The sequence below is a fragment of the Bombus terrestris genome, chromosome 1, assembly GCF_910591885.1.
Source record: "Bombus terrestris chromosome 1, iyBomTerr1.2, whole genome shotgun sequence".
Taxonomy (NCBI): Eukaryota; Metazoa; Arthropoda; class Insecta; order Hymenoptera; family Apidae; genus Bombus; species Bombus terrestris.
The window spans coordinates 2,853,204-2,880,901 of record NC_063269.1 but is presented as its reverse complement, the minus strand read 5'-3'; the positions used below and the strand labels follow the sequence as shown (position 1 = coordinate 2,880,901).

The following is a 27,698-nucleotide window of genomic DNA, read 5'->3' as shown; positions in this document are numbered from 1 at the left end:
TGCACGTTTAGCCCTCTATTCTCTCTTTGATCGATAAATGAAACTATTCTCTTTTATACTTTCTATGCGTTAAGGAATAATCCTTTAAAAGATGTTGCCGCATACGTGTGACATTTAACCGTACCTTAGTCCCGACATGATTCTAAAAGATACAATAAACATTATTGCGAATAAATGTGTTGTGCCTAAGTACACGAAATTCGTTCGTAATTAATCAAAAAACATAAAGAATAAGTGTTTTCATTAATTTTGCCAAAATCCAAATTGAACAAAAATTTCTTTCCTTTTAATTAAAGAGTTAAGTAGCTAGGACTAAAGCAACTTAGAGAGAGTGTTTCGTTTGCTGTTAAAACCGTACTAAACAAACTTTTTATTTGCTTTCGAAAAATTAGAATCATTCTATTACGTACGCTATTGCTAGAAAGATAAAAAGGAAAGTCATACCACTTTTTCATCGTCGTGCTCACTTTTCCCTCTGTTGAATGGCAACGTGGACAGCCGGCAAAAAGCGGCACGTGCGAATATATGAATGAAAGTTTACGAGGATAGTAAGAACAGGTCAATCTGTCAATTGACCATTGGTCTGTCGGACCTGCTCGAACGAAGGTTCGGATCGTTTCTCCCTTCTGTTCGTCTTCGGACACTCGACAGGCATACCATAGTGGCCTCACGTGTACACGCTTCGCTCTGCTCGGTTCGGAGTATACCTACCACCACCGTACGGAATTGGTCAAGCAGAGTGCAACAGATAAGGGTTGCCATGGTGGGGGATAGTTGACTCTCTAGTGGCCATTCGGAGTCAGTTGCTCTTATGCTTGCCAGACATTAACAACAACCACGTCACGGCTCTTACAGTGAGGGCCTCGTGACTCAAAACGTCACAGGTGATTCGAAACAGCGTGGAATCCTACTTTATCACCGGAAAGCCTCTTGTTTTGAATTCGTACACGAGAAGTGCCTGGACGATAATCCAAATTTTTGCCACCGGAAAAAGAAAACGATGGAAATCGTTCGGATTTTTAGTCGTTGACATTTGCATCAGTGGATATTTTCAGTGACGATTGTTAAACCGAACACGCAAATGTATATTGGTAGCTTTAAACATAGTGAATATAGGATCGACATAGTAAAGGGTGTATTGGAACTACGATTTATGTGCAATATTAGGGGCCTTGGAAGTTTTTTGTCAATTATCGATACAAACAATAATAAGAAGGGTAGTGAAGGGTAATTTATTCGAGTTGAAGATTTGCAAGATCAGAGTGTTGGTGTGTGACATTTCATGGAAGAAATCGATTTGTACATCGTCCGACTATTAGTGTGAAAAGTTGAGATTTCGCTCGAAGAACAGTAACCGTTGAAAGAACGTTGGGATTCCTCAAGTTCGGGGATCGATGTGGAAGAATGCGGAGGAAGGAGGCTTGATTCGCGTTACGAAGCTTTTTCTAAGGTCGTGGAGGATCCGGGGAACAATGACGATCGACGGTTAAGGAAATTGCTGCGAAAATTCCGTGGAGGGTGATCGAGGGTTCGTTTCACCGGGGGGTTGTTGATATTATGTTAGCAACGGGATTATGTGCGTTTCTGAAGGTGTTGGCGATGGCGGGAAGCGTCTCGGCGCTTCTGCCGGAAGACTTCGAAGATCCAGCTGCTCCAGCCAACCTGCAAGAAGAATGTGCCTCGAAATGCCCGGATCTCGATTTAAATCAGGTTAGAATTATCTGGTTCAAGCAAAACCATTTACGAATATCAATGCGTAGAATTTTCCAGTTACGCGTAAAAGTTGAAATCTCAAGGTCTGAAGATTTCATACGCATAAATCGTAGTGGAATCTTATCGAGAGTATTTCTCAACTCGTCGGCGAATTTGAAAGATATAAAAAGAGCGGGAATTCACATACTTTTGGTACTTTTAAATCTTAACAAATCGTTGGCCATTTATTTCGAACGCGTGACTCGTTGCATCGCAAACCTGGTAACCTTTCAGCCCGTTTAGAAAGGATGTCTCGTTGGATGGTTGAAAGTAAGAGGTACAAATGTATATATATATATATATGGCTTGAAAATGTATTCTAATTTTGTGGTAAGGTTGTTTACGTGGCTTTTACATAATACTTTGACGTACTATTTACCTTGCGTGCAACGAGGATAATATAGCAGCAAGCCCGATAAAACGAAACTTGTTGCGAGTAAATCAAAAAGATGGCATTATCTCTTCTCCCTCTTCTTTATCGCATTCGCGGCATTACTCGTAATATTATGGCAAATTCTTATTATGAAAGTGGCAGTAGATAAGAGCGACGAAGATCGTCGCGTGGCCGGTCGATGAGACGTAGCCATTGGAATTTTAAAAAGCTCTCCGACATGTAATCCAGCCTCTAAATCGTCCGTAAAATACAAATACCGCTTTTTCCATTCTAGACTTTCATAGTTCGCGTGCACTGTACGCGTGCATGACCGTTTAAGCAATAAACAATCACAATCGCTGGGAAATTCTTCATGCCGCGTGATTCCATGCCGAAGAGGTCAATACAGTCGCAAAGTTCGTATCCGCGAAATGAAACGAGAAATCTATTCGCGATCGCTGCGTCAGCCCATTCGATAGCCTTTTCCGTAAGGGGTACCGATTATTTTCACTCGTTCTTTCGATTTGTGACTCGCCTATCGTTCATTTGTCATCACCTCGCGATTCCTTCATACATGTATGTACACTTCTTTTTATATCGTCGAAATTTCCTTGATTCATGTATATATATGTATATAGCAATCGTCGCTCGAAAAAATGATAGATATTACAATTTTTACGAAATAGCTAAAGCTATAAAATTATAAAAAAAAAAGACGATAAGGAAACTGGTCGATTCGTTGGAATCGCGAGAAGAGCTCTCGGAGCGAGGCAAGCGTAGCACAAAAATGGCTCCGCACGAAGGACGTATCAATTTAAGTCCACTCTCCATCCCGACTGTACCATTCATTAATTAACTTAACTACACGACGGCGCATCATCGCAGTCCATAAGCACGATCTCGAGGATGAAAGCCCAGTTGTAACAGATACAGGAGCTTCTAATCGTATTTTCTATATTTTCTATTCTTTTCCTCCGCTACTAAGCATAACACCTTTGTTAAAACATCGATCGATGTATTCGTTAACTTACGAGACACGCGTATAAATTCTTTACGATTGCTCGAGTTTGACGATCCTTTGAACTCGTCCGAAAGGATCACTCGGAAACGTGCTTTTTCTATCCGCTTTTTCTTCTCTGTAGCTCGTACAAAGAGCGACATTGAGGCGATTGAAAGGATGCATGAGGAGAGATAAACGGAACAAAAGGCGGTCTGGAGAAATGATTAAACCGATCCTTTCGTGGAGAGTTTAATTGATAATTGCTGGCAATTTCGTTCACGCCAATTGCCAAAGACACTGATTACCAACTTCTTACGACGAGTTTGTTCACACGGGCCACGGGAACCGTCCGCTTCGAGACTTCGAACGTTTGCCTCGGCTTAATAGAATTCTCAGACTTTCATCCTGCCGTGAAAAGAGATCGGTTCGGTCGAGGCTGTGAATGCGGCCGCGCTTGCGTTTGTCGATATCTCTCGTCAGACGTAGAAAGGTTTCTCGAAACGTTGCATTTCAATTATCCGGCGCCAGATAAAAGAAATCACGGCTGGGAAATCAACTTCTCGATCCCTTATCTTCCCTTCGTTCTGCTCTTGATTTTCCCTCTTTTTTCTTCTCTTTTTCTCTTTTTTCACGTCTTCACGAAGTCGAAGTTCGGAGGGCAACGTTCGAAGGGTAACGATAAGGTAGGGATAAGAGTCGTCGATCGAACGTGGAAGTTTTAGGTGAAAAAAATACGAAAAGCTTAATAAAAATTCATGTAGATCGACATCTGTGTTTATGATGCATCGCGTACGAATGGCGCCCGTGATATTTACTAAACACGAGTAGCAGTGAGGCTGCCTTATCGTATCTCGAGATGATGCCTAGAATGACCTTACTGGTTGCATAACAGCGACGGTTAGCTTTCTAAACTGCGACACGTAGTGATTTCATCGTGGCCCACCAGCGCTCTGGTCCAAATACGTTTATACTTCATGGTTTTAGTATATCTTCTTTGGTATATCATCTTTCCTAGTATAGGTACAATAATACATAAGTATACAACAACCTCCTCGTGTAAGTATCTCGATAATAAAACGGCACAACGAGCCAGGTAAATTGGCGCAATTGCTACTTCACACGCCTAACTGTTTGCTCGATAGAAGCTGGAATTTCACAATTTCGTCTGGACGCTACTTTTTCAATTTTTCCTCCTTAATTGAAAAATAATTACTTAAACGGTGCTTGTAATGGATCTCCGCCTACGTGTTAACCTACATGCGATCTCATACAGCACGGAACGCGATTTAACGACGACGTAATTTCACGGATTCGTACAAGGATCGTACAAGGATTCGAATCGAGCGCGCAATCTGACGAATTCCGATCTGTCGTCGGTACGAAACTACGTAGAATCCGCAGGATCGTTCGACGTGCAATATTATATGTGTAACCGTACACAATGAACTTCCTGCCAGCCACATCCTCTCACCTACAACGCGTGCCTCGTAACTCGCTAGGGGTTCACCTCCAAGTCCACCGATAATCGTGTGAAATTCCAAATCGTTCTACCGATCGAGCACTGGCTCGTGCTTTATGCGAATCCGACGCGTTCGAGAATCTTTCACTGTGTTTTCTATGTTTACCGTGTTTACCAATGACTTTTATAAATTCCGCTATTTTTACGCCGTTGCTACTGTAACAAGCATAAACATAACAAAACATAGCAAGAACATAGTGTTATGAAGTCGAAGTTCGATGATCAATGTTATGCGACGATTTTTCTTCGTGAAAAAACAACCTTTATCTATCGAGGAAGTATGCGTTACGGTCGAGGCTGCGTCAGTCGAAGATTTATCGGAAATTATTTATCGCAATTTATTTAGGCAAGTTTATTGCGGTAAAAAATTTTACGGATAAACGTTTGGACGATGGATGATCCGATTAATGAACTTAAGGAAAACCTGATAATTCAGAACGTCAGTGTACATAGAATCTTCCGATATTCTCAGTGAAAAGTTTTAACTTAAATTATTAAAGCGAAGTTATATTAAGAAATCTATGGCCAAGATCGAGGGATGATTTACGACTATCTTAGAGTTGAATGCGACGTTCAGCACGTACGCATACGGGCGAGTGGCCCACATCTATTGCGAGCATTCGGGGGAATATGGTTTTCGAACGACCAGGGACACCCTCGTGTCAGGGATTTTCTTCGACGATCGATAAGGGCAGTCCAAATCGTTGAAAATTTCGAATCGAAGGACTTTAACTCGTAGAATATGGTTACTTTTTCTGAACAACGAACATTTCTCGAAGAACGGTCCTGTTAAACTCTTCGGCTTCGAGCCGCAAACAAATCCTGGGAAACGGAGTTTCGGCGTCTTTATATGACGTCATATCAATTAAAAGGCATGCACGTTCCACACACACACGTATACGTCGAGAATGCACACTAGCTCGAAGATCATAACGGGTGGCAGCTGATGGCGAATGTTTTTAATTTGTCTCATGATCTCGAAGGTAATTAACGAAATTAAATGGCGACCGTGCGTCCGAGCGCCTAGACATGCGTCTGACGAGTCACCACAACGTTCAAATTTGAAACAAATCGGACCATTTTTCTACGACTCTTTCGTAGTTTAACATGCAACTGATACGGTGGTCGTTTTATCACGTAGACACAGATGTTCAGAAATACTGAATTTCACGTACATCGGTATTACAGTTATTAAGATATTCGCAAGTACACTGGATAACAGGACACTGGACAATGCGTTTTTTTTAAATTGATACAAAAATAAGTATTCCCAAAGTTTCATAGACCTTATCTTATCAGTTACGAGTTAGAAAATCTTCGATCTATTTTTCGTGCTAATCTTACGAATAAACTGTGTACTTTTCTGCGCATTTATATTTTTCCGAGCGCAAGAAAATGAAACTTAAGCAACCATTTAATATTACAACGAGATATTCGAATATTTCATGTATTTTTAATTATTACGCAACCTTGCGCCTTTAAATTAAAATTCCCTGTAATTGCATGAGAATTCGCGATCCGCCGATAAGACATAGGAATCTGAAGAAACATCAATCGTTACGCTCGATAATATGAGGTGGAAACGGTTTTCCATGGTAAATAACCGCGGTGAAAAACGTTTCCTGCTTTCGATGGCTAACGAGCACAAAGTGAACCACGCGAGGTGATGCGTATCTTTTTAATTCGTCGAGTAACGCGAGAATAATTGACGTGGTTCGTGGACGAAGTGCAACGTTTGCGCGGTCAAACGTTGGAAACGCCGATCGCGTCGCTTCTCAAACGGACGCCGAAAGGGATGTAGAAAGGAGAGAGAGAGAGAAAGAGAAAGGCACACCGTTAAGGTGTTTGCCAAAGACAAACCTCAGACTTCAAAGGTAGATGTTCCATCCGAGTGGACACCGTCCGGTGTACATTCAACACCGTGCGACCGTAGCTTGTTCGTGACCGCACGAAAAAAAACCTGATACCCTTTGCCTTCGACTCGAAACACCCTGGGACGCTTTGAGCGTGTCAAAGCCCCGTGAGTTGTACTATTTCTAGATGACTCAGTTAGATCGCGATGCATTTTTCATCAGTTTGCCATAGATCCCACCTGATTATCGTTGAAAGTTTGCTGCAGCGTCTCTTCTTCAAATTAAGAGATCAATGAAGTTAGTCAAGTGGAATTAAATGCTTCTTTTTATCATTCGATAGTAGACGAAGAGTAGAAGGATCGTTCTTTGCAGCGATTGCAAGTAATAATTTTTCGATAGCGTTATCAGAGAAATTTGTCACGTGATAATTTTCAAGGAGAGTCTATGGAATCCTAGAACACGTTGTTTCTACGATAACTTGGAAAATACGCGAGATATTGTTCCATGAAGCAACGTCCAGCTTAGTCTGTCTACGTGAATCGTCTTTGGTTTGCCTCTCTTACGGAAAGGAAAAATAAGTCACGAACATCGAGCGTGGTAACGTTTACGTAATGCACGTAAGAGACGTCGATTAATACAAGGTGGACGCGCAAGTACGTAGTTCGCGTGAAGACGATCACGTTCGACGAGGACCTTGAAAGGAAGATTTGATAAAAATCGTCTTGTTGCGGGAGTCTCGCGTGCATCGAACTGAAAACAAGACACGCGGTAGCCGGTCATTAGACCCAGTCATCAACGTCGAAGACCGTTGGAGGCGGGATGCAACAGTTGGCGAACGCTTTCAGGCGTGACGAAGATGTTGGACTTGGCTTAACGGAAGGACGTGCGGAAGGACGAGCAGGTATACATTAGACGATTACCTCAGATCAGATAAAATTGCTCCTTACCGGCTGATTTCCGTCCAGAGAATGACAAGACTTGTTGTACCTTTTAGTGGCAACAGGAAGTTGGGATAAAGGCATCGCGATAAAAAGAAGCGATCGTTTAAAATCTACTGACGCGATAATTGCGAACGATTGTTCGAATAATCGAAGAAGAAAATTACCTATGAAAACTTAAGAAAAGTTGCGGAGGAAAAATCGAAAGCACGGATTTCAATTACGCAAAGGAATAATTAGCGCGAATATTCTAGCGAGAAGGAATGGTTACATGTCTTAAGGGTATTTACTCTCGTACGGTGTTGTAGTCTAGGCGGGTTGATTAATCGGGTGCAAAGTTAAACGAGCATCGTGCCGAGGCAAGGAACGAACAACGAGATTCCTCGACAATGGAAAGAAGAGAGAGAAAGAAAAAAATTCATCGTAAAATTGATACATCCACGCCGAGAGGCGATAGTCGCGAAAACACTGCACCATCGCATCAGTCTGGCATTTCTTATCGAACGACTCGTCACTCTTCGCGCTTTTTGTTGCTCCGATGGGAAAACGGAGAACAACCGTTCACGGCTAATATTTCTTTACGTAAATCGGTGAGCGCCGATTCAAAAACCTTCTTCGTACATACATTTTCAGTCTACTATTGCCAAGATATTTACGAGAAAAACGTAATTGTATATGAGGTGTACGTATATTTAAGTTTCCATGGTTGCTGCAATAAGCACGTTCAATGGCAAATTTTTCATTTGGTTTATTCGCAAAGAACGGTATCGTTTGGGGTGTTGTTTTCATTGGAAATTTCACGCATACTCCGATGTATAGCGAAAAAATTGCGATTCGAACGGCGGTAACGGCAGAGCCGCGTAGCGTGCAGGGGCCGTAGAAAATAAATTGAATCGCTTGCCAGCTTTAAAAGATAGTAAATTGTTTCATCCGGTTCAATTGACACCCCCGCTGTACCTAGTCCGTCGCGAATGAATCGCCGAACGATCGTGCCAAGTCTCAGGTCTTTGGTACCGTTTCGGATAAGCGTGCCTGTTACACCTTTTGCACCTGTACGTTACGCGTTTCCGGTACACAGGTGCGCGTCCGGTTTTTAATGGAAACGAAAGCAAATCGTAAAAAAAGAAAGCGAGGAAAGAAGGGTGTAACGTGCTCGTCGAATCTACTAGATCGAGGGTGGCGAACAATTCCAGCGCCGATAACAAGGGTGTGAAGCCAAGCGTGCCACTATGGGAATTTTTGAGAATCAACTAGTTTCTATGCGTACCTGGTTGCCTGAACGATCGTATTTATTCAAATATATCGTGTATCACCTGTTTGTTCATGAATTTAAATCATCGCAATCTGTCGACAACTGCGGAATATTTTGCATATTACGTTAAGAGTCATTATGAGAATATTGTCCTCCTTAATTAGGGTGCCCCGTGTGACTTAAAATATTTGGCCATTATCTCGTAACAGCTCGTATAATACGATACCACGTAGAAAATAGAAAACACGCAGAATTAAAAACAGATTTTAACGTACGTATCTCGAGAAATGAAAAGAAAGAAAACGACGAGTAAAATATTTTAACTAAGGTTACCAACTTGCAACAGCAGCAGTCGATTGAACTTTCCTCTGTTCGTTTCAGAATCGAACGGACGACTCGAGCTCGGAGGTGGGATGTGGCATACGGTGCAAGATCGACCAGGTAAGCGAACGAAAATATTTCCATGCTGCGTCGAACAGATTTATAAATCAGTCCAGTATTCAGTCTCGTAGTTCGATCAGAGAACAGTCCTAATTCGAACGAGTCGTGAGAAGAAATTCGTATTTCCGTGACTCTTCTGCCAACTCTAGTTCTGCAACCTTAAGTCTGGACGAGGATAATTCTCGCGTCGGTTGCGCCACAAATTTAAAGTTCGTCGGGGAGCATCGTCGAACGTTTATTAACATAGGCGAACATCGGAGACGAAAATAAAGGGACGCCGGTCCCCTGGCACAATGAAAGTACTTCCGCTGCCGTCCCCGGGGTGCCTGTTCACTGGCTGACTAGTAAAGAGACGGTAAACGGCAAATAAAAACAAAGTCAGGTCCTTCGTCTCCCTTTCTCGTTCTCCTCTCTTCTGTAGGCTGTTGCTCCGCTATTCGGACGTTACCAACGTAGCCAAAAGCAATGAATGGATGAACGTGTACACGTATTACACGTACGAATGAAAGAATGGCCGGGCTCGTACGGCTTCGTGACTTTAAATTGGATCGCGTACAAGTGCGGCCTATGGCGGATGTCGCCAAATTGCCGTGTGACTCCGGATTCGCTCTCTCTGCTTGCTCGTCTCTTTCCGCTCCTCTGGCCCTCTCTGTCTCCCGTTTCACCCAGTTGCGGAAGCGCCAGCGGAGAAAGCCGCGAAAAACCGCCACTACGATCATATTCGTTAGCGTTGGATCGTACTTTGCGTACGAGGTTCAGAGGATTAAGCGAGAGTCTAAGAAAGTTCTTCGAAAAAAGGAACGAATTAACCAGACTTGGAATTCAGAGAGGATCGTTAGCACGTTCCAAAGAGTACAAAGGGAAAGCGAGGGACAAGGGACGAGACGGAGAAAGGATCCCCACGGTGGCCGGAAGGATATCCAGCAACGCGTGTCTCCAGGGTAGGAAACGAGAACCGCAATTAATGCGACGAAAAGGACAAAAGGCTCAGCGATACACTTAATTATCGCGTGCCACCGAAAAAAGGATAAAGAGGAACGCTGTCATTAAGTTACGACCGCTTCTTCCAGTGCGCGCTCCTCTCACGAACACGATTTGTATTTACGTTCCGTCTATGGTAGACGGTGATCAACCGCGTGCATTTTTTAAACAACTTTGTGACACGAGGTTGCGTGCCGGTTGAAAAGCCTCGAATACCACGGGTCGGTACGTGAATTGCGCTCGAAACGATTTCCTTCCTCGCCTCGTTTCACGGTTCGTACGTTCCAGTAACGCGCACGAATAACGGTTAGCTTGCGGCTGACACGATTCAAAAGGAAGATGCTCTACTTTTTGCTAAACGCAACCCTAATTGCCTTTCTCGGTTAATCCAGCTATTTTACCCGTCGCTCGTCGCTAAACTCTGTCTCGTTTTGCTGACGTCTGATCGCAATTGTTCTCTTTTGTTTTTAGTAACATCACAGAAAGGAATGGATCTAACGGATTACGTATCGGCACACGATATGAATTTTTACGATGTAATTTTGATCGAACAAAATCGTGTAAGCCTGGCTCGGCTTTGGTGCTTCTTCCGGTAATTTCACGGTTCGATGGCGGTGAACCGATACCTCTGGAATTTCTTTTGTACCAAACGTTCTACCGTGTACATATGTATATATTATGAGGATATGTGCATAATGCGAAGAATATATATGCCATGCATTGGTCAGGACAATCAAGGGAACGTAATTACGAATAGCCTTATCGCGTCTACCAATGAAACAGAAGTAAGTCTGTTACTCGTGTGACGGTATAGTAAAAGTTGCCATTGAGATAATTAAAAAATGTATTAACGTAGAGACACGAGTAACGGATATAAAGGTCAAGGTAAAACGGTAAACTATCCTCCAACTATGTCAAACAGCGTATAAAATATTCCGTGCATGGCCATAGGTCTCGAGTGCATAAACAGGAGCAAAGTATACACGTAAAAGCTTGTCAAGCTTCCCGTTTAAAACGAATCTGGCACTCTGACTTTACCCACTCGAGTGTGTTTGTAAAGTAGCAGACCACCAGCATCGAGGTCTCCGTGACAAATTGCATCTACTTGACATTAGCTACCAGAAGTTATTGTATTTCATGCTTCTCACAAACTTCCTACGTCTTTCCTCGTATTTACTAATAAACAGTTGAAACCGTCTAAGATTCCTCGTGTCTGTTTTTGAGATCTGGAAAATGAACGAATCTACCGTCTAATTTGTACGATCAGATATCATCCATTGGAGGCTTCGCATTTTTCACGCCTTGTTGTTGTCGTGCGAGCACAGAGCACAATCAGTGAACGATGGCTCAAACGAAACGAGGAGAGAACGGATAGATCCTCGTTCGTGGTAGGATGAAGATCTACGATCTACGGGGAGCCGAGTAGAGCGAGGGCCAGGCTGGGGCGTAATGTGTGTTGAGGTTTTAATGAGGAAGTGAGAAATTAGCGGGCGCAGCGTCGAGCCGCTGTGCTTCGGCTGTTTTCCACTGTCTGATAGTTTTGTCAACCCCTATTTACGGCACAGCCACGAAACCGAGAAAATTACGATCGTTTAACGCGGCGAGTCGAATTTAAGCGTGGCCGGTCGAATAGAATCGGAGGACGAGTGGAATAGAATCGGGGAACGAGTCGAAAGAACGTTGGTGTTTCGTGCGAACTAATTGAAAAAGGGGGATCGTAGCCGATATGGGCTGGAAGTGATAGAACGTCACGAGAAATATGATTAATTAAGACGTTAAAAATTATCGTCGTCTAAGGTCGTTAGAGTGGTCGCTTTGACTATCGTGCATTGCCAAGATAAACGCTCGTTCGACGCATCTTGCGCGCGTCTTCTATTTCTTCTTTTTCTACATCTTATTTTCCTTTCTCTTTGGTTCAAACTGATAAGAACGACAGTCGTATTTTTAACTCGAAAGTTTCTCCAAATAATTCCCTCGAAACGAACGATACGTCCCGTATCTGATACATCGATTCACTCTGAGTGCGGACGATGGACGTTTCATCGCGCGATCTCGCTGCGATCGCACCACTCTCTTTGTTTTCCTGTTAAGAACAACAAAGACGGACGTGTGATCGCAGCGGGATCACGCGACAAAGTATCGCTCGTCTGCATTCAGGGTTATTCGCGATGATCGTTGTAAGAAATCGCACGAGTGTCGCGCTTACTTGCAACGCGTCAAAGTCATGAAACCGCCACCAAATGTTTATTAATAACTTATCTATCTAGCGTCGGAGGTCCCTTTCCTTCTAGAATTTTTAAACTATTTGACCTTTGTGATATCCTCCAATATGTATTTATTCTATACGTATTCGTATAGAATAATTTATTCAGCAGGCACGTGAACGAGATTTTATTTTCTAAGTTTTTACTGTTACTGGTTTTTTAAGACTTTCGTAGATCAAGCTAACAGAAGTTAAAGTACGCGAGATCAAAGTAATATCTGATGCTATTTTTTAATTAGAATTTCCCAAGATGCACGAGTGATAAATAAAAAAAAAAGAATACAATGTTCTTTCTACTAAAAGGCAAGTGCGTAATACAAGACGAATTTGCGTCGAATCTTGAAGCTTATGATAACGCAGGTGCACCGCTAATCTCGTCGAATTAAGTCTTTCCATGGCGAGCTTATTATTCTAAAATGTCGAGAGGGGTATCATTTATGTGCGGCGCCTCTCGAACGCGGCCGAGTGTCGATCAGCCTGACAATTGGTAAATGGCTCTCTTGTATCTCGGGATACGATGTTGAAATAACGATTTTACTAGGCGCAGCTGTCCACGAACGTTGCAACTACCGTAACAACCATCGTTCTAACCGGCCTCTCGTTTTTCATCGAGGACGAGATTAAACGTCAATTATCGCCTGTTATCTGGCGAAATTAGAAATTGGAACAGGAAACGCGGCTGGAATACACAGAACCAACATACCGGAGGACGATACTCGAAGGAAGGAAAAACGAGTTACAGACGACGACGAGATCTTCCAGTCTAGACGTAACTATTACAAACTTGTTCTTCCTCGAGTCCTTGAGGTCATCGAGCACGCTGTATCTCGTATATTTACGTTTCGTCAAAGCACGAATTATTTCAAGATGTGCTCGAAGAAATATTTCAAGATATTTCTCGTTCTCGGCTCGTTCGTTCGACCGACGATCGACGATTCTCGACGTTTTTTCGGACAACCAAAAATAACTCTCTTTCGGGCAATCAAAGATTTTCGATATCTCTTTGGACGCTAAAAAAATTTTTAACGTTTTTTCGGATGACCATCGATCCCATCGGAATTCAACGACGAGACGACTTGATTTATTATTGAGTAAGATCGTAACAGGGCGGGTTAATAACCAAGTCAAAGCAATAACGCAATTTTCTGAATGATAACATTGCTGATCTTATGACATGTTTATCGGTAAGAGGAAAAAAGGCTAGACCGGAGGATCGTATCAGGCGCCTCAGCCAACAAGTTCCGTACAATTGCGAACGATCACGATCTCCATGGTAAACAAACACATGCGCGCCTGTTCTTAGTTCTCGTACGTTCTCTTCCTTGTCCACTTCTTCTTACTTCGACTGGCTTGTCGCCGACAAATACCCACATCCTCTCGCGCAGAAAGTTAATGCGTTAAACTTCGGTTCGCAAATCCATGCTCGGCACGAACCGACCGGGCCTCTCTTATGAACGTGGGCGTTACTTGAGGCACGTGCCTCGTACTTACGTTCATCTTTCGAATACAGCTCCAGTTACTTCAATGCCAAAATGACGCAGCGTGCCACGTTTCTTTACCGCCACTGATCGTCTCGATTCGATCGTTCCGCCGTTCGAAGAATCGAATCGAGGTACCGATTAAGGACAAACGAGCGCGTGTTGTCTACTTCGATTTGCATAAACACGCTGCACACGCTCCACTACCGATAACAAGACGAAACTGCTGTATATACGAATACTTAATAAGTTGGTATCTTTACCATAAACTTGTAAACTTGTACCGTAAGCCTGTAAACTGTAATATATTTTGTACAATTAGAAACGGGATAGTATACAATCAGACACGTAACAAACATCGTCTAACGTAGTATCACGCGTATATTTTCCGTTTGTTTCAGTGCACAAAAGGCTGCGGAGCGTGGCAACGAGCACTCGACACGAGCTGTCAAGCCGTCTGCGTCAGTACATATTAAGACATTATTACTTCTAATTTTAACGTTAAATGTCGTTCTTCTTTTTCCTTTTTCTTTTTGTCATTACACGCAGCGTAACATTTTACCAAATCTAACGTCATCTGTATCGTTTTGTAGAATGGAACGCAAGAATTGCTACCACCCAAAGAATTGTACTGTGTCCTGGGTTGTCACGACGCGCTGAACCGTTACTTTCAACAATTAAAAGGTAATATACACTTCGCTGACGACGGAGATGACGCGACGAACGCTGTTCCAAGTTGTTTCGCGTAACGAGCCTCCGCTGTAGCGTACAGTTCTCTGTATCTCCAAAGATACGCTTCGCTGTTAAATCAACGGTATTCCGTAATCGGTTCGATTAGAAGTTGGCGAATTCCTTGGCGTAACGATCTATCGTGGCTATTTTCAGCGACTCTTCCGCGTATAATTCGAAATTGCTGGTGTCTTCCGGCGCAGAGCATTCCGGTATGAAACTAGGCTGTATCTTCTGATGATATATCTGATTCCAATCGGTCGACTGAAACCACCTATGTCCTTTTATATCCATAGATCCACCTTTCAGATTTCCGTATCTCCTAGTCAGATCCACTTGCAGTATGTTTTTCAATATATCCCTCAGCTCTCCGCCAAAATGATGAGCGAACTTGTACTTACCAGAGACGATCTTCTCGTATATTTTCATCGGGTCTCGCGAATAAAACGGCGGATATCCAGCGTTCATTTCGTAGATCAAAACGCCGAAGCTCCACCAATCCACGGACTTACCGTATCCTTTCGATAAGATTACTTCTGGTGCGAGATATTCAGGCGTACCGCACAGAGTCCACGTTCTACCGTTGATCATTTTACAGAAGCCAAAGTCTGTCACTCGGATGTAGCCGGTGTTTTGAATTAAAATGTTCTCCGGCTTCAAGTCTCTGTAAACGAGGCTGCAGTGATGAAGATACTCCAGCGCGAGAGCAACTTGCGCGGCGTAGAATCGCGCCAGAGATTCGTCGAACTTGCCCATTCGTCTTAGATGCGTGAACATTTCGCCACCGTTGATGAACGGTAACACCATGTATACGTAGGAATTGTCTTTGAAACAGTACTCCATATAGACGACAAAGGGGAACCTCACGCACTGTAGTATCCTTTTCTCGTTGTACGTATGCTCGACTTGCTTCATCTTCACGATTTTTGCTTTCTCTAAGATCTTCATGGCGTAGTACGTGGACGTTGGTTTATATTTCACGAGTATAACACGGCCGAAGGCGCCGGTACCCACAGTCCGAAATTGATCGAAATCTTCTAGTTTGATATTGTCGGTTTTGTTAATCTTCCATCTTTCCATGAACGCTGTCCTCAGTTCGTCCAGTATCTTTTTGTACTCTGTGAAAGTTCGTTGCCGTTCCAGATTCATCGCGTAACCTACGGTGCGCTCCGGAATTAAAATATTCGCAGATCTCCGTATACGAAAACGTTCTGACAGATAAATAATGGCGGTTATGGCAGTTCCGCTATATGATTGACGTTCGCGAGCGGAGGAGACCCTTTGCAACGTTGCCTTCGCGATCGACTTTTGTCGATTTTTCACGCGATTCTCGTAACTAGACCGCGGGTATTTATTGCGCAGATTATATTTCTACGAATACAATTACGAAGATGGAAATCGGCTAGAACATCGTTTTAGCTATTACGTATTACACAGAGTACCGTGTTTCTAATGTTTTCTATATTTTTACGTGCCACGTGCAACCTGTACATCGTTTATTTTCAAATTTTCCACAAACGTATCAAGATCGGTGGTCTACTCATAACCAAATAAATCTTCTACTCCGTAACACGTATTGATACCCATCGATGTTGGTTATCAGCGGAAATAGGTATTCCATCGGCACCGGCTTTGGTAGCGGACTCGCTAACCGCAACTTCCCTACGACTCGAATGGAAAGGAATAGACATCGAAAGACGCGGCGGAGGCATATCGTACTTAGTGCAATGGAGGTACGAGGAACTGGCTGAGACCTGGCAATATTGTAGAAATCAATCGTGGGGAGAGGATGATCAGATTTTAGTTGAAAATTTGCAACCTTACACGAAATATAGGGTAAGGTTTTTAAATTTAATTATATTTATTTAAATGTCGTTATTTCCTTTCATAAATGTTATATTATCACTTGGCTATTTTAATTGCAGTTTCGCGTAGCGTTACTGTTAAAATCGTCTCAACACAATCCGGAGCCTATCGTTTCCGCTCCGAGCGTCGTGATACGAACGTTGGCTGCCGGTTTACCAACCTCAGCACCGGTAATTGTAAGAGCGGTAGCGGTAGACAGCTGCCGCGCCTCTGTGTCTTGGGAACCGGGCCCTTTCCCGAATGGGCCACTTTTGTCTTATGTCCTGCGTCTGCAAGGGGCTGATCACTCCCAGCTTAAGGTATACGCCACGCCAGAACTTCAATAACGTTCGATATAATTAGTTTCTTTCCTTGCAATTAGTTTCTTCGATACAGTTATCTTCATTTTCGCGAAACGTATCGTTCTACGCGAGTACGTTTCCAAACCCTCGACTGTTCTGTCTAAGCTATCGTCGCTATTTACCAGCATTCGTCGACACGTTCGTCGATGTAAAGCCGATTGCGCTTTTCTTATTCTCTCTAACTTTAGTAGTGAACACCACTGTGCGAATAAATAGCAACTGGTTCTGCAAGACTGCCTTCCTTTTCCCACGAATAGTATACGTATATTTATACGTACATCGACAGGTAAAAATTGCGAAACAAACAAATATGCTCGGGACAAACGCATGGCTTTTTTGATCGTTAAGATCGTTGGAAAAACGCTGGCATTATTAACGCTAATTAAATAAACGAGCTTTCAAAAATTTACGTCCGTGAGTTCAAACGATGCATGCTTAACCTATCGGTTCGTTCATCTTTGATCCCGTTAACATCAGCTTCTTAGCTTGTAAGAACCAGATCTCACGAAATACGTTTCTGGCATGGCGTTTCTTTCCTATTCGCATAACGACTATCCAGCGAGGGTTCGAAAGGGATAGATACTCGAACAGTGCAGTTACATACGTTTTATGATTAACCTACAGGACATACCAGCCTCCGAAAACACGGACCACTACATGTTCCAAAATCTCGAGCCGAATAAGAATTATTCCATTAGCGTGACCATGAGGAACGGAGTTGGAGAGGGACCACCTGCGGTAACTTGCGTCATGACCACTCCAGAACCGGCTGGTACGTATCAATAGGATGGAAATTAAAATTTCAGCAAGTTTTTGAAACAATGCAAACATTAACGAGATTCGTAATGTTGCAGTGAAAGACACGCAACAACCTATTTTAATTCTCGGAGGTCAGCACGTGGTTATGAAACAAGATGCGGACATGTTGGACGATCCTAGCGTGGTTTACGAAAATACGAGCACGATTCGAGGAGTGGCGATTCACGTGGCTTCCGCTCGCCTCTTCATTTCCGATTCATTAGGATACGTATACAGAACGTCCATCACGAAACGAACGAAACCAACGGTGATACTCAGTCCGAGTCAGGCGAACTTTAAACCTCTGAGTTTATCGGTCGATTGGCTGAACCTTCATTTGTACATTCTGGGCGAGGTGAAGCACGCGACAACGGTTTGGCAAATTGCTAGATGCAATCTGGACGGAAGAGGTTTGACAGTGGCCGTGGCTGGCTTCTTGACGCGACCCACGCACATCGAGGTAGACCCGTACAATGGTTACTTATTCTGGGTCACCAGGGGCGGTTTGTACCGATTGGATCTGGCTGACATAAGCAACGGAGTGAAGCACGAGGTACGTTTCGAGTGTAAGACGCCTGAAAGGCTGGCTAAGATATCGCTGGTCTACATCAAACTGTAAAATATAATAGCAGAAAATATATCACCGAATAATCGTGCATCGCGTTTCAACAGTTTTCAACTCGAACATCTTACACCAAAATCTTACGTCAAAAACTTAAATTCATCCTCGATAACCTTGCACGGATTTTTACAGGTTCAGCCATATTTAATTCTAGAAGATGCTAATTTAGGAGCGTTCACCGTCGATCACACCAACTTCCGTCTTCTCGTTCCCCATCACATCCAAAATACCGTAATATCTGTCTCCCTGGATGGTCGTGAAGTTATAAATCTTCGCGCCAACACGCAGCAACCAAAATTCAAGAACGTGGTCTCGTTAGCCATGGCGAACGGCTTGTTTTATTGGACGAACGGGGAAGAGGTATTGATAGAAGGATATCACTCGGGACAAAATAGATATTTTCACAATGCTTACCCCGATAGGTGAGAATGTCGTTTCCCATTCGACCAGGCTGGAGATCTATGCGCAGATGCTTCGATAAAAACGTTCTTTTCAGGTCGAACGGTTCATTTGTCAGTGTCAATGTACTTATGGACGCGAGCCAACCAGTTCCTGTCCCCGTGAATCCTCCTACGGGCGTGCAAGCTGTCCTTGGTGTGGAGAGGGCGAAAGTTTCTTGGCAGGCGCCTCATTTATTGGGCGGCCAGGGTAAAGGAGCCTGGCAAAATTGGTCTTACGAATTGGAGATCAAAGACGAGTCTACCGGAGAGACTATCCATCAGAAGGATATCGCTGGATCCTCTCATACCGTGCACAATCTTCGAGAGAAATCAGAGTACTCGATTAAGGCGGCGGCTTACACGAGCGCTGGCAGAGGACCCTGGTCAACCGAGTTCAGGGGTCGAACCTTGAGGTAAATCACGATTAGTAGATGTACTTACAGAAAATCGAAAGGTGCAAAAATCCACCTACGTATTTGTGAAAAATCAAAAAGTATAAAAATACAGAATATGTAAAATAAGAAATTCGGCGGTCTTCATAAATATTCCTAGTCTAATTACGAATCTAATTATCGATCGTTTCAGAAGGAATGTCTCTGAGAATTAATTTGTACGACGTTTGATTAACCTTCTAGGGACGGATCACACGCATCCATTTTGTGGTCCGCAAACGAGGGCCTCCTAAGAAGCGACGTAACCGGAGAGAATATCGATACTTTGATCTATAAAGCGGGCTTGAAGGAGACAGAGGTTGATTATCACATCGTTGATGTCAGCTGGTACAAGGATATTCTATACATCGTAGGAAACAATTCCGCGTTGTATCGATACAATATTACGAGCCATCAAAAGACGAAGATGAATATTCACTCTGTCGGGAGCGTTGCTGTCGATTGGATATCGAAAAAATTGTACTGGGCTAATCCAAAGCAACAAATTGTAAATAAATGTCTCTTATACGTTCGATCGATTCTATTTACTTCAAAATTTATTTCACGCTATATTTTTCCCCTGTATTTTCTCTACAGATAACAAGAGCAAATTTGAATGGATCTCATCAAGAGCCCATGTCGATCCTGGCCATCGTTAAAGAATTAATGATCGATTCTTTGGAGGCGTACCTGTATTGGTCAACAGGCCACGCCGTTGAAGTGGCTCGTTTAAACGGACAAGATAGAAGATACTATCATTCGGATGAAATATTTAACGGGAAACAAGTGATGGGGTTAACGCTGGACACAGAGAACAGATACGTTTATTGGATCGTCCGAAGCTACGAAAGTGGATCTATCGTTTATCGAGCGCCAACGTCCGAAAGAATTTCGATGAGTCATAAAATCGTGCCTGAGAAGGTTTCTATCGTCGTTTAATTTTGCCATTTTGCAAAAAGAGACAACATATCGTTGTCGTTGATAGTAGTAATAGAATTATTAATTCCGTTTCTCGATATGTTTTTAAGGTCTCAGCACTGCAGTATCCGAACATGCAAGGCCCTTTATGCTACTTCTCGGAGCATCTTCTGTGGCTTCAAGACGACCGGAACGCGGTGATAGGCGACCTGTCTGGCCAAAACACGGCCATAATAAACGGTATCAGCTTGTCAGGCCTTCACATGGTGGCCGTCATGGATCCAGCGCTTCATCAATATCCAAAGAATCTTACATCAGAAACCGTAGCTGTATTACCAAACGCCGTAAACTATAGCAGTATTAGAGTAGAAGGCACCTGGAGGAACTTTAACATATCCTGGGACCCGGTGGAGAATATCAATTACGGAACTGTCTTCTACGAAGTGAAATTCGCGGATTATATCAATACCAATTCGAATCCGGAGATAACGACGGAAACCTCGATGCCTTATAACAATTCCGAACAGATTTTACCTTATTCGGTCCTCGAGGTGACTGTGAAAGCCTTCACGTATTGGGAAACGGCACACCATACAAGGAAGATACTGAGGTCGCCACAAAGCGTCCCCAGTCAGCCAACGAATCCTAGAGCGTTTATAGAGTTTCGCAAAGAACCACTGAGCGAAAATGTCGACATATTTGCGATATTCAGGTAAATATCATAAGAAAGAAATTCGCTGCTATCTTTTACTAGACCTTACCGAGCGCAGACCGAATCCTTGTTGTCATCGGCGTCGAATATTTTATTTTATAAGGATAAAAGCTTTTTTCGAGACGATTAAGTCTATTTGAAAAATAAAATCGTTACAGGTGGGATCAACCCGAGTTCACGAATGGTCTGATCACCGGATACACGGTTCAGTGTTGGTTTAAGGAGAACAACGTCGAGATGCAAATCTGCGATCAGTCGCTTATTCCATCCACGTTGTTAGAGCACACCGTTCAAGACCTGTTGCCAAACACGACTTATTACTTCCAAGTTCGAGCTCATACGGAAATTGGCGCTGGACCATACACCGACGTGATCAGCGTTTCGACGATTTACGAAAATCCGATACCGCAATTGCTGGTCGCCACGATGGACGCGGTTCGAATATCCGATTTGGATCAGGAAATGAACTATACCGTTACTCGGCACATCGCGGTTGAAGTGACGTATCTGGCCGCGGAAAGCAAAATTTACTGGATCAACGAAATGCAGGAGTTGGTAACATCGGACTTGGATGGGACAAACGCTACTAAAATATTGACGTTGAACAACAGCGCATTCAGTATAACTGTCGATTGGGTGGCGAGACATCTTTACTGGTCCGAATCCAGCTATCGAGAAAACGGTGGATGTATCATGAAGTTAGACTTGACCATGTGGCAAGCTGGAATTCTTAAATACGAAAACATCGTTACGACGAGCAGACGTATCGTGAATCTTGATATATTACCATCTACCGGGTACCTACTATTTTTACGGAATCCTTCCTCGTACATATGTTTCAAATTTATTCTATAATCTGATTTAATTTCTTGCAGATCGTTGTATTGGATAGAACAAACTAAGAAAGATGGCGGAGTAATAATGCGATCGAATTTAAGCGGTAGTGATATTCAACCGTTCTTCGATCATATAGACGATTGTTCCTGTCCTTACAGACCATCCGTGATTCCTGTGATGACGATCGATAGCACCGATTATCAAAAACCAGTCATGTACTGGATTTCTTTGGAAGGTCACCTAAACAGCGCCGATATCGACGGATGTAAGTGCAATCTGATAGTAAGCGCAGGTTTCAACAAAGGATTACCAGCAAGATCGTTGACCGTCGACAAGATGAACATTTATTGGTCCAACATTCCGGAAGATCAAATTTATTTTGTAAATAAAAAATATCCCGATGACCAGGAGATCAAGCACTTTTATTTGCCATCCGTACGAAGCATCAAAGCCCTTGGGAAATCTCTGCAGACCTATCCGATCACCAACTGTCTGATTCCTCGTCAAGACTCCTACAACGTGGAAGAAGTGAGAAAAACAGCAAGTAGCATTACTGTGAGACTTCCCGAGCCGGTTCCTCAATTTGGCTGCGAAGGATACAGTTTACCTACGACGCTATACACGATATACGTGTCTCAATGTCTAGAAAATGATCCAAACATGTGCGAAGACAGCGACAGAACAAAATTGCAGACTTACGAGAAGGAATACGAAATAAAGGATTTGAAGCCTTTCACGAAATACAGACTGAAACTTGCTTTGAGTAACTATTACGCTGATTCAGAGTCGATGAGTTTAGAGTTTGATTCTGGTGTCGTGTTACGAACCGAAGCTGGCGCTCCTACAGCTCCGGAGAACGTAACCGTAGAAGCTCTGACACCAACTTTGGCTATCGTCTACTGGATGCCACCAAAGATATTAAATGCCGCAGCTGTACGATACGAGGTACATTGGAGATTGGTTCGATTAATAAACGGAGCACGACAAAAGGGAGAACAATTTATAAAGGGCACCGAACGCACAACCGATGGAAGATTCTTCACCATGCTGGAACCATGGCTACCTGATCAGGAGTATCTAGTGTTCGTTCGCGCTTATCCCGCCCATGTTAACGATGTATACAGTGAAAGTTCCGGTCAAGTAGTCAAGATGTATCCAGAACCTAATAATTTGACGTTAACCGGGGTTAGCGTGAATAGCTTGAACGTATCCTGGGTACCAACAGTCGATTTGATGGTCAAATACACGTTGGAATATAAAGATGTTGCTGTAGAAAATTGGCAAGAAGCGAATGACTTTACGATGGAAAACGATAAAGTGACGTATTTCATCAGGAAATTGCAACCACGAACTTTGTACAAATTTCATCTGCTGCTGAGATATCCAAATTATAAGAAAGATTTCGTGTGGCCAACAGATGGGAGGTTCACGTTTCAAACGTTAGGTAACGAATTCCTTCTGTTCTTTATAGAATTATTAAAATTGTTTTTTAGAATTATCCACGTATTGTTTTATGTTATTTGGAGAACAGGTGATGTACCGAGTGCTCCAGGTATGCCAACGGTAACCAAACTCCGTAACTCTGTGTACCAATTGAATTGGGAACCAGCGCAAGCTCATGGCTCGCAGATCACGTTGTACCGTGTCGAAGGGATGAAGATCAATAAAATTAACGAGCAAATAGACTCCACCGGGAACGCGAGCTGGAAGTTGTATTACAATGGGACGGACAATTATTGGATAATCACGGGAGACATGAACGACAAGTATCGGTTTCGTATTCAAGCTAGAAACGCGTACGGTTTCGGTAGTTGGAGCAGATCCAGCCCGATCATTGATTTAACTGAAGCCACCGGTGGAATATTAGCAGCTCAACAACACCTTGGTTTAGTGTTGGGACTTAGCGTCCCTGTTATCACTATTATGCTCGTTTGCTTCTGTTTTTTCCTTTGCCGTAAGTGTACGACGATTATAAATAAAGTGTATTTTTTTTTAATGGTTAAAGTAATCCCTGTTTGAATAAGTACACTTCGAGTGCAGTTAACAGGAGTATAAAGGATAAGTTTTGTAATTCAGCAGTGTACCGGCAGCGCAAAGATGATAAAAAGGCGGTTTTACCTCCGTTAGTGAGCGACGTCGAGTTGGCGACGCTTCGGGAGATACCACGTGGAAATTTCGTTCAATCGAACGCGTTGTACGCGTCTACCTTGCAGAACGATCCGGACGATTCTACGCTTCCTAAAATCAGAAGGGAACAGATTACCTTAGCGAAGTTTTTGGGTAGCGGAGCCTTTGGCGAAGTAAGCGACATATAAATAACAAATATTCAAAAACTATCATTGTAATTACCAGACTATGTCGTTATCGCGTGTATACAAATTTTTCAGGTATTTCAAGGGAATGCGAAGGATTTGGAAAGACCAGGAATTACACCAGTTGCGATCAAAACGTTGCGAAAGGGTGCCTCGGCCCAGGAAAAGACAGAGTTCCTTCAAGAAGCTAGACTCATGAGTCATTTTCGACATAAACACGTGTTAAGACTTTTGGGAGTCTGTTTAGATACGGACCCACCGTTATTGGTGTTGGAACTGATGGAAGCTGGAGATTTACTGAGTTATTTAAGGGCGAGTCGATCTTTGCAACCATCGGATCCGCACGCGTTACGTCTGCAAGATTTGCTCGCTATGTGCGAGGATGTAGCAAGGGGATGTCGTTATTTGGAGGAGCTCCATTTTGTACATAGAGATCTCGCGTGTAGAAATTGTTTGGTATCTGCCAGAGATCGAGAGAACCGTGTCGTTAAGATCGGTGACTTTGGACTGGCCAGAGATATATATAAGAACGATTATTATCGAAAAGTAAATATCTTCCTAATTCTAATGTAATAACAATTTGCGATCTTGATATAAAACAGAAACAAATATTCAACCTTTTATTACAGGAAGGAGAAGGATTACTTCCTGTTCGATGGATGGCACCTGAATCGTTAGTGGACGGTGTATTCACTTCACAGAGTGATGTCTGGGCATTTGGTGTATTAATGTGGGAAATCACATCCTTGGGACAACAACCGTATCCTGCCAGAACAAATATCGAAGTATTACACCATGTACGCGCAGGTGGAAGGTTGCCCAAATCTCTAAATTGTCCACCTGCTTTACATCAGCTCATGTTACGTTGTTGGAGCGTTGCTGATGCTAGACCGAGCTTTAAAGTTTGTCTTGAAAATATAGTTAGTCTTCGAAGTACCATAGAGGATGCACAATTGAACCCGGTTCATGCTGGTCATTATTTAGCTAGGAGAGGTATGTTTCAATCATACGGATATTAACATTTGCATTATGTAAATCTCTGGCATGGAACATAAATATACATTTTTTTCAAATATATCAATTGTCGATTATTAATTGTCAGCAAACACATATTAGCTTATTAGGATGATTCTTATAGTTCAATACTAATATTTTTTATCTCATTCTCCAATATTTCAATTCACAAAATGAATTTATTACATAGAACGATATATTTCTAGAATATACGTATATAGCTTGGGGAATGACATAAAAAAATTTGCATACAAATTTTCGATCATTTATGACTAAAACCCTCTCTGTTGCTTATTTATACAATCATATATTTACATAATTTTCATAGCCATCTCGTAAAATTCAATTTCTAATCTTGTAAGCTAATAGCTGCTTCAACAACTAATAGGATTAACATTAATTTATTTTCACATGTTACAAAAGAAGCGTATTTGTATCGAAAAGTGATTACACTCGATAATTTCGATTCAAATCATCAGGATGCGATGCCATAAAAGTGTTAAATATATAAATTTAACAATTTGCTTGAATACATATTTATCATTGCATGGCTCATGCTTGCAGGCGTCTCTAACATGGCTTACTTTGCTGACGAGAACCAAAATCATAATAATTCAGGTAGGTTCTCTTTGTAAAGATCATCTATATATGTTGCTTTTTCGACCAGTCTTCCTTTACTTCTTATACAAATTCAAACTCATAATACGACTATTGAATAAGACTGAATGTAATATAATGTTGATTTTGTGTTGATTTTCTCAGGGAATTCTTGGAAATCCAGCAGCTCAGAAGGCAGTCGAGATATGCAACCGTTCCTTCAGAATTCCCATAATGCGACACTTACATCACAATCGAATGAAATACCGAAATATTTAGAATTGTTAGCGGATAACGAAGATATCATCCTAAGGGAAAATTCAACAAACGGATACGAAGTGCCTCGGTCGATTCATATCTCCGATCAAAATTTAGCCAATATGAATAAAGCTAGTACAAACGTAGATGTAAAGAGCAATTTGCATTCTGATGCGCCACAAGAACATAAAGATGCTTCGAATGATGCGAAAGAACAACCAGAAAGAAAGTGTGATAAGAGATCGTCGATATCTAGTTTGAATTTACCAGAACGTAAAAGAGCATCGATCACGAGCATGACTGAAAAATGTAACACTTTAGATAGTTCGAAATTAACTAACCCTACTATTAAAGCAATTTTAAAAAGAGATTCCTTCACGTCATTGACTGATCAGCGGAAAAATAAGAGGAACGTAACCGAACGACGAGGATCGGAATTAAGTTTAGAAGGTAGAAGTTCTAGTTCTTTAAGCTCGAATATTAGTTTAGCGCCACCTACCCGACCTAGTTCATCGTTGATTAGTTCACAAAATGTTCTTCCATTAAAGAACGGCGTTATTGGAGGAACCGGCGAGTCAAACGATAATAGCGTTACGAAGAACGCATTGCCAAAAATTCAAAGGACTCATTCCAATTTGCAAAATGGTAAAGCTAACATACCTTTGGTGATAAACAGTGCATTATTGAACTTATTGAGGCAGACTCCAGTTGTCGAGGATAGTAACAATATAGTCACATACACGAACATCAATACGGATGCTGTTAGAGTAAACGGGTCGTGAAGTTTTTATTAAAGATGTGATGGATTAAGTCATTTGATGGGTCGTGTTTCTAAAACAGAATCATAATTTCAATAATAACTCCGTACCGAAACTGGAAATGCGTGTAAAGTTCCATAGCTTTAAACTGCCATATTAATGTATGTACATATTTAAGTTTAGTATCTGAAATTTATTTTACATGAACTGTGGCAGTAAGATTTTATTTGATAATGATATTAATTTTAGTTGACGATCAGACTTGTTGCTTAGCATCTAAGAATCGAGAATAGCTATAGAGAATTATGTGGTGATTAATCTGCGATAGTTTTATATTTGTCATTGCAATTAATGTATTTATTTAATGACACGGAAGTATGAGTAAATTTTCACCATTCATTGTACAAATTTCATATTAGCGGTAATATAAAGTATAGTATGGAAACTTATATTCATATTACGTTTAAGAATTTGTTAAGTTTTACATATACATGTAGTGGTTCTTTTTAAAACAGTACAAGAATAAATTTTTGCACATATTAAACTTTATGTGACTGAACTGAGAATTTTTGAAACTTGTATTTTCAAATTTCATTATTAATGCCTTAAGAATCAATAAAATTCAAAGAGATTTGTAAATACTTTAACAATATAAATTTCCTACTTTTTAAATTTCACTTGTTCTTTCCATAAAAGTATTAAAACGATATTGTAAGTATCTATCCGAGAGAAATAGTAAACAAAACATAAGATAGTAGTAATAAGAGTAAAGTGTGAATATGTACACTTTCCAAAACTGACTTTTATAGTTTAACACGATAAAAGATTGAATTGTTCATAAAAAATAGATTGGCAAACGACTGATAAATTAAAGTAAGTATATTAATAAATAGTACTCGATATTTGGCTATCAAATATAAAAAGAAATAGTCCTAGAATTAAAAAATATTTCAGTCTTCCTATTTAAAAACATACTTTTATATACTGATTATAATATGTATAATGTTAGTTCCTTACCCTACAAACTTATAACTTTTAAGTAAAAATAAACCAAATTCTGTAAATATCTTCAACATCGTAATAGAAAATATATTACTAAGAAAATAATTATATTGAATGAATTTTGTATATTTTATATATACATGTTTATACTAATATGCAAATACTGTAATAAAATTGCATGCACAATATAAAATTTATTATTTAACAGGTCTG

At 41.7% G+C, this 27,698-nt stretch overlaps 2 protein-coding genes across 3 annotated transcripts; one reads left to right on the top strand and one right to left on the bottom strand.

Annotated features, from left to right (window-relative positions):
• The first annotated feature begins 644 nt into the window (after positions 1-644).
• Positions 645-27,032, top strand: LOC100647832 (proto-oncogene tyrosine-protein kinase ROS). Of its 2 annotated transcripts, none has more exons than XM_048406869.1 (20): positions 645-1,710; positions 9,069-9,128; positions 14,252-14,311; positions 14,444-14,534; positions 16,183-16,415; positions 16,505-16,744; positions 17,411-17,558; positions 17,641-18,137; positions 18,339-18,628; positions 18,703-19,059; positions 19,282-19,585; positions 19,675-19,998; positions 20,106-20,707; positions 20,866-21,504; positions 21,583-22,988; positions 23,076-23,498; positions 23,624-23,844; positions 23,932-24,402; positions 24,486-24,849; positions 25,633-27,032. In XM_048406869.1, exons 1-20 carry the CDS (start codon positions 1,558-1,560, stop codon positions 26,505-26,507), a joined length of 7,758 nt encoding a protein of 2,585 aa, XP_048262826.1. In that variant the 5' UTR covers positions 645-1,557; the 3' UTR covers positions 26,508-27,032. The 2 variants fall into 2 exon arrangements, with proteins under 2 accessions (XP_048262826.1, XP_003392984.2); XM_003392936.4 differs by having other exon boundaries at positions 23,621-23,844.
• Positions 14,541-15,728, bottom strand: LOC110120331 (cAMP-dependent protein kinase catalytic subunit 1-like). Its single transcript, XM_020868524.2, has one exon. The coding sequence runs from the start codon at positions 15,726-15,728 to the stop codon at positions 14,685-14,687; it is 1,044 nt and encodes a 347-aa protein (XP_020724183.1). The 3' UTR covers positions 14,541-14,684.
• Positions 27,033-27,698: the final 666 nt, after the last annotated feature.

Bases quoted from the DNA above. Each gene is read 5' to 3' on its own strand.
- LOC100647832 (XM_003392936.4), top strand. From the start codon at position 1,558: ATGTTAGCAACGGGATTATGTGCGTTTCTGAAGGTGTTGGCGATGGCG. The intron at 19,586-19,674 runs GTAAATAAATGT...TTTTCTCTACAG, and splicing joins CTAATCCAAAGCAACAAATT to ATAACAAGAGCAAATTTGAA. The intron at 23,499-23,620 runs GTAAGTGTACGA...TTTGTAATTCAG, and splicing joins CTTCTGTTTTTTCCTTTGCC to CAGTGTACCGGCAGCGCAAA.
- LOC110120331 (XM_020868524.2), bottom strand. From the start codon at position 15,728: ATGAATCTGGAACGGCAACGAACTTTCACAGAGTACAAAAAGATACTG.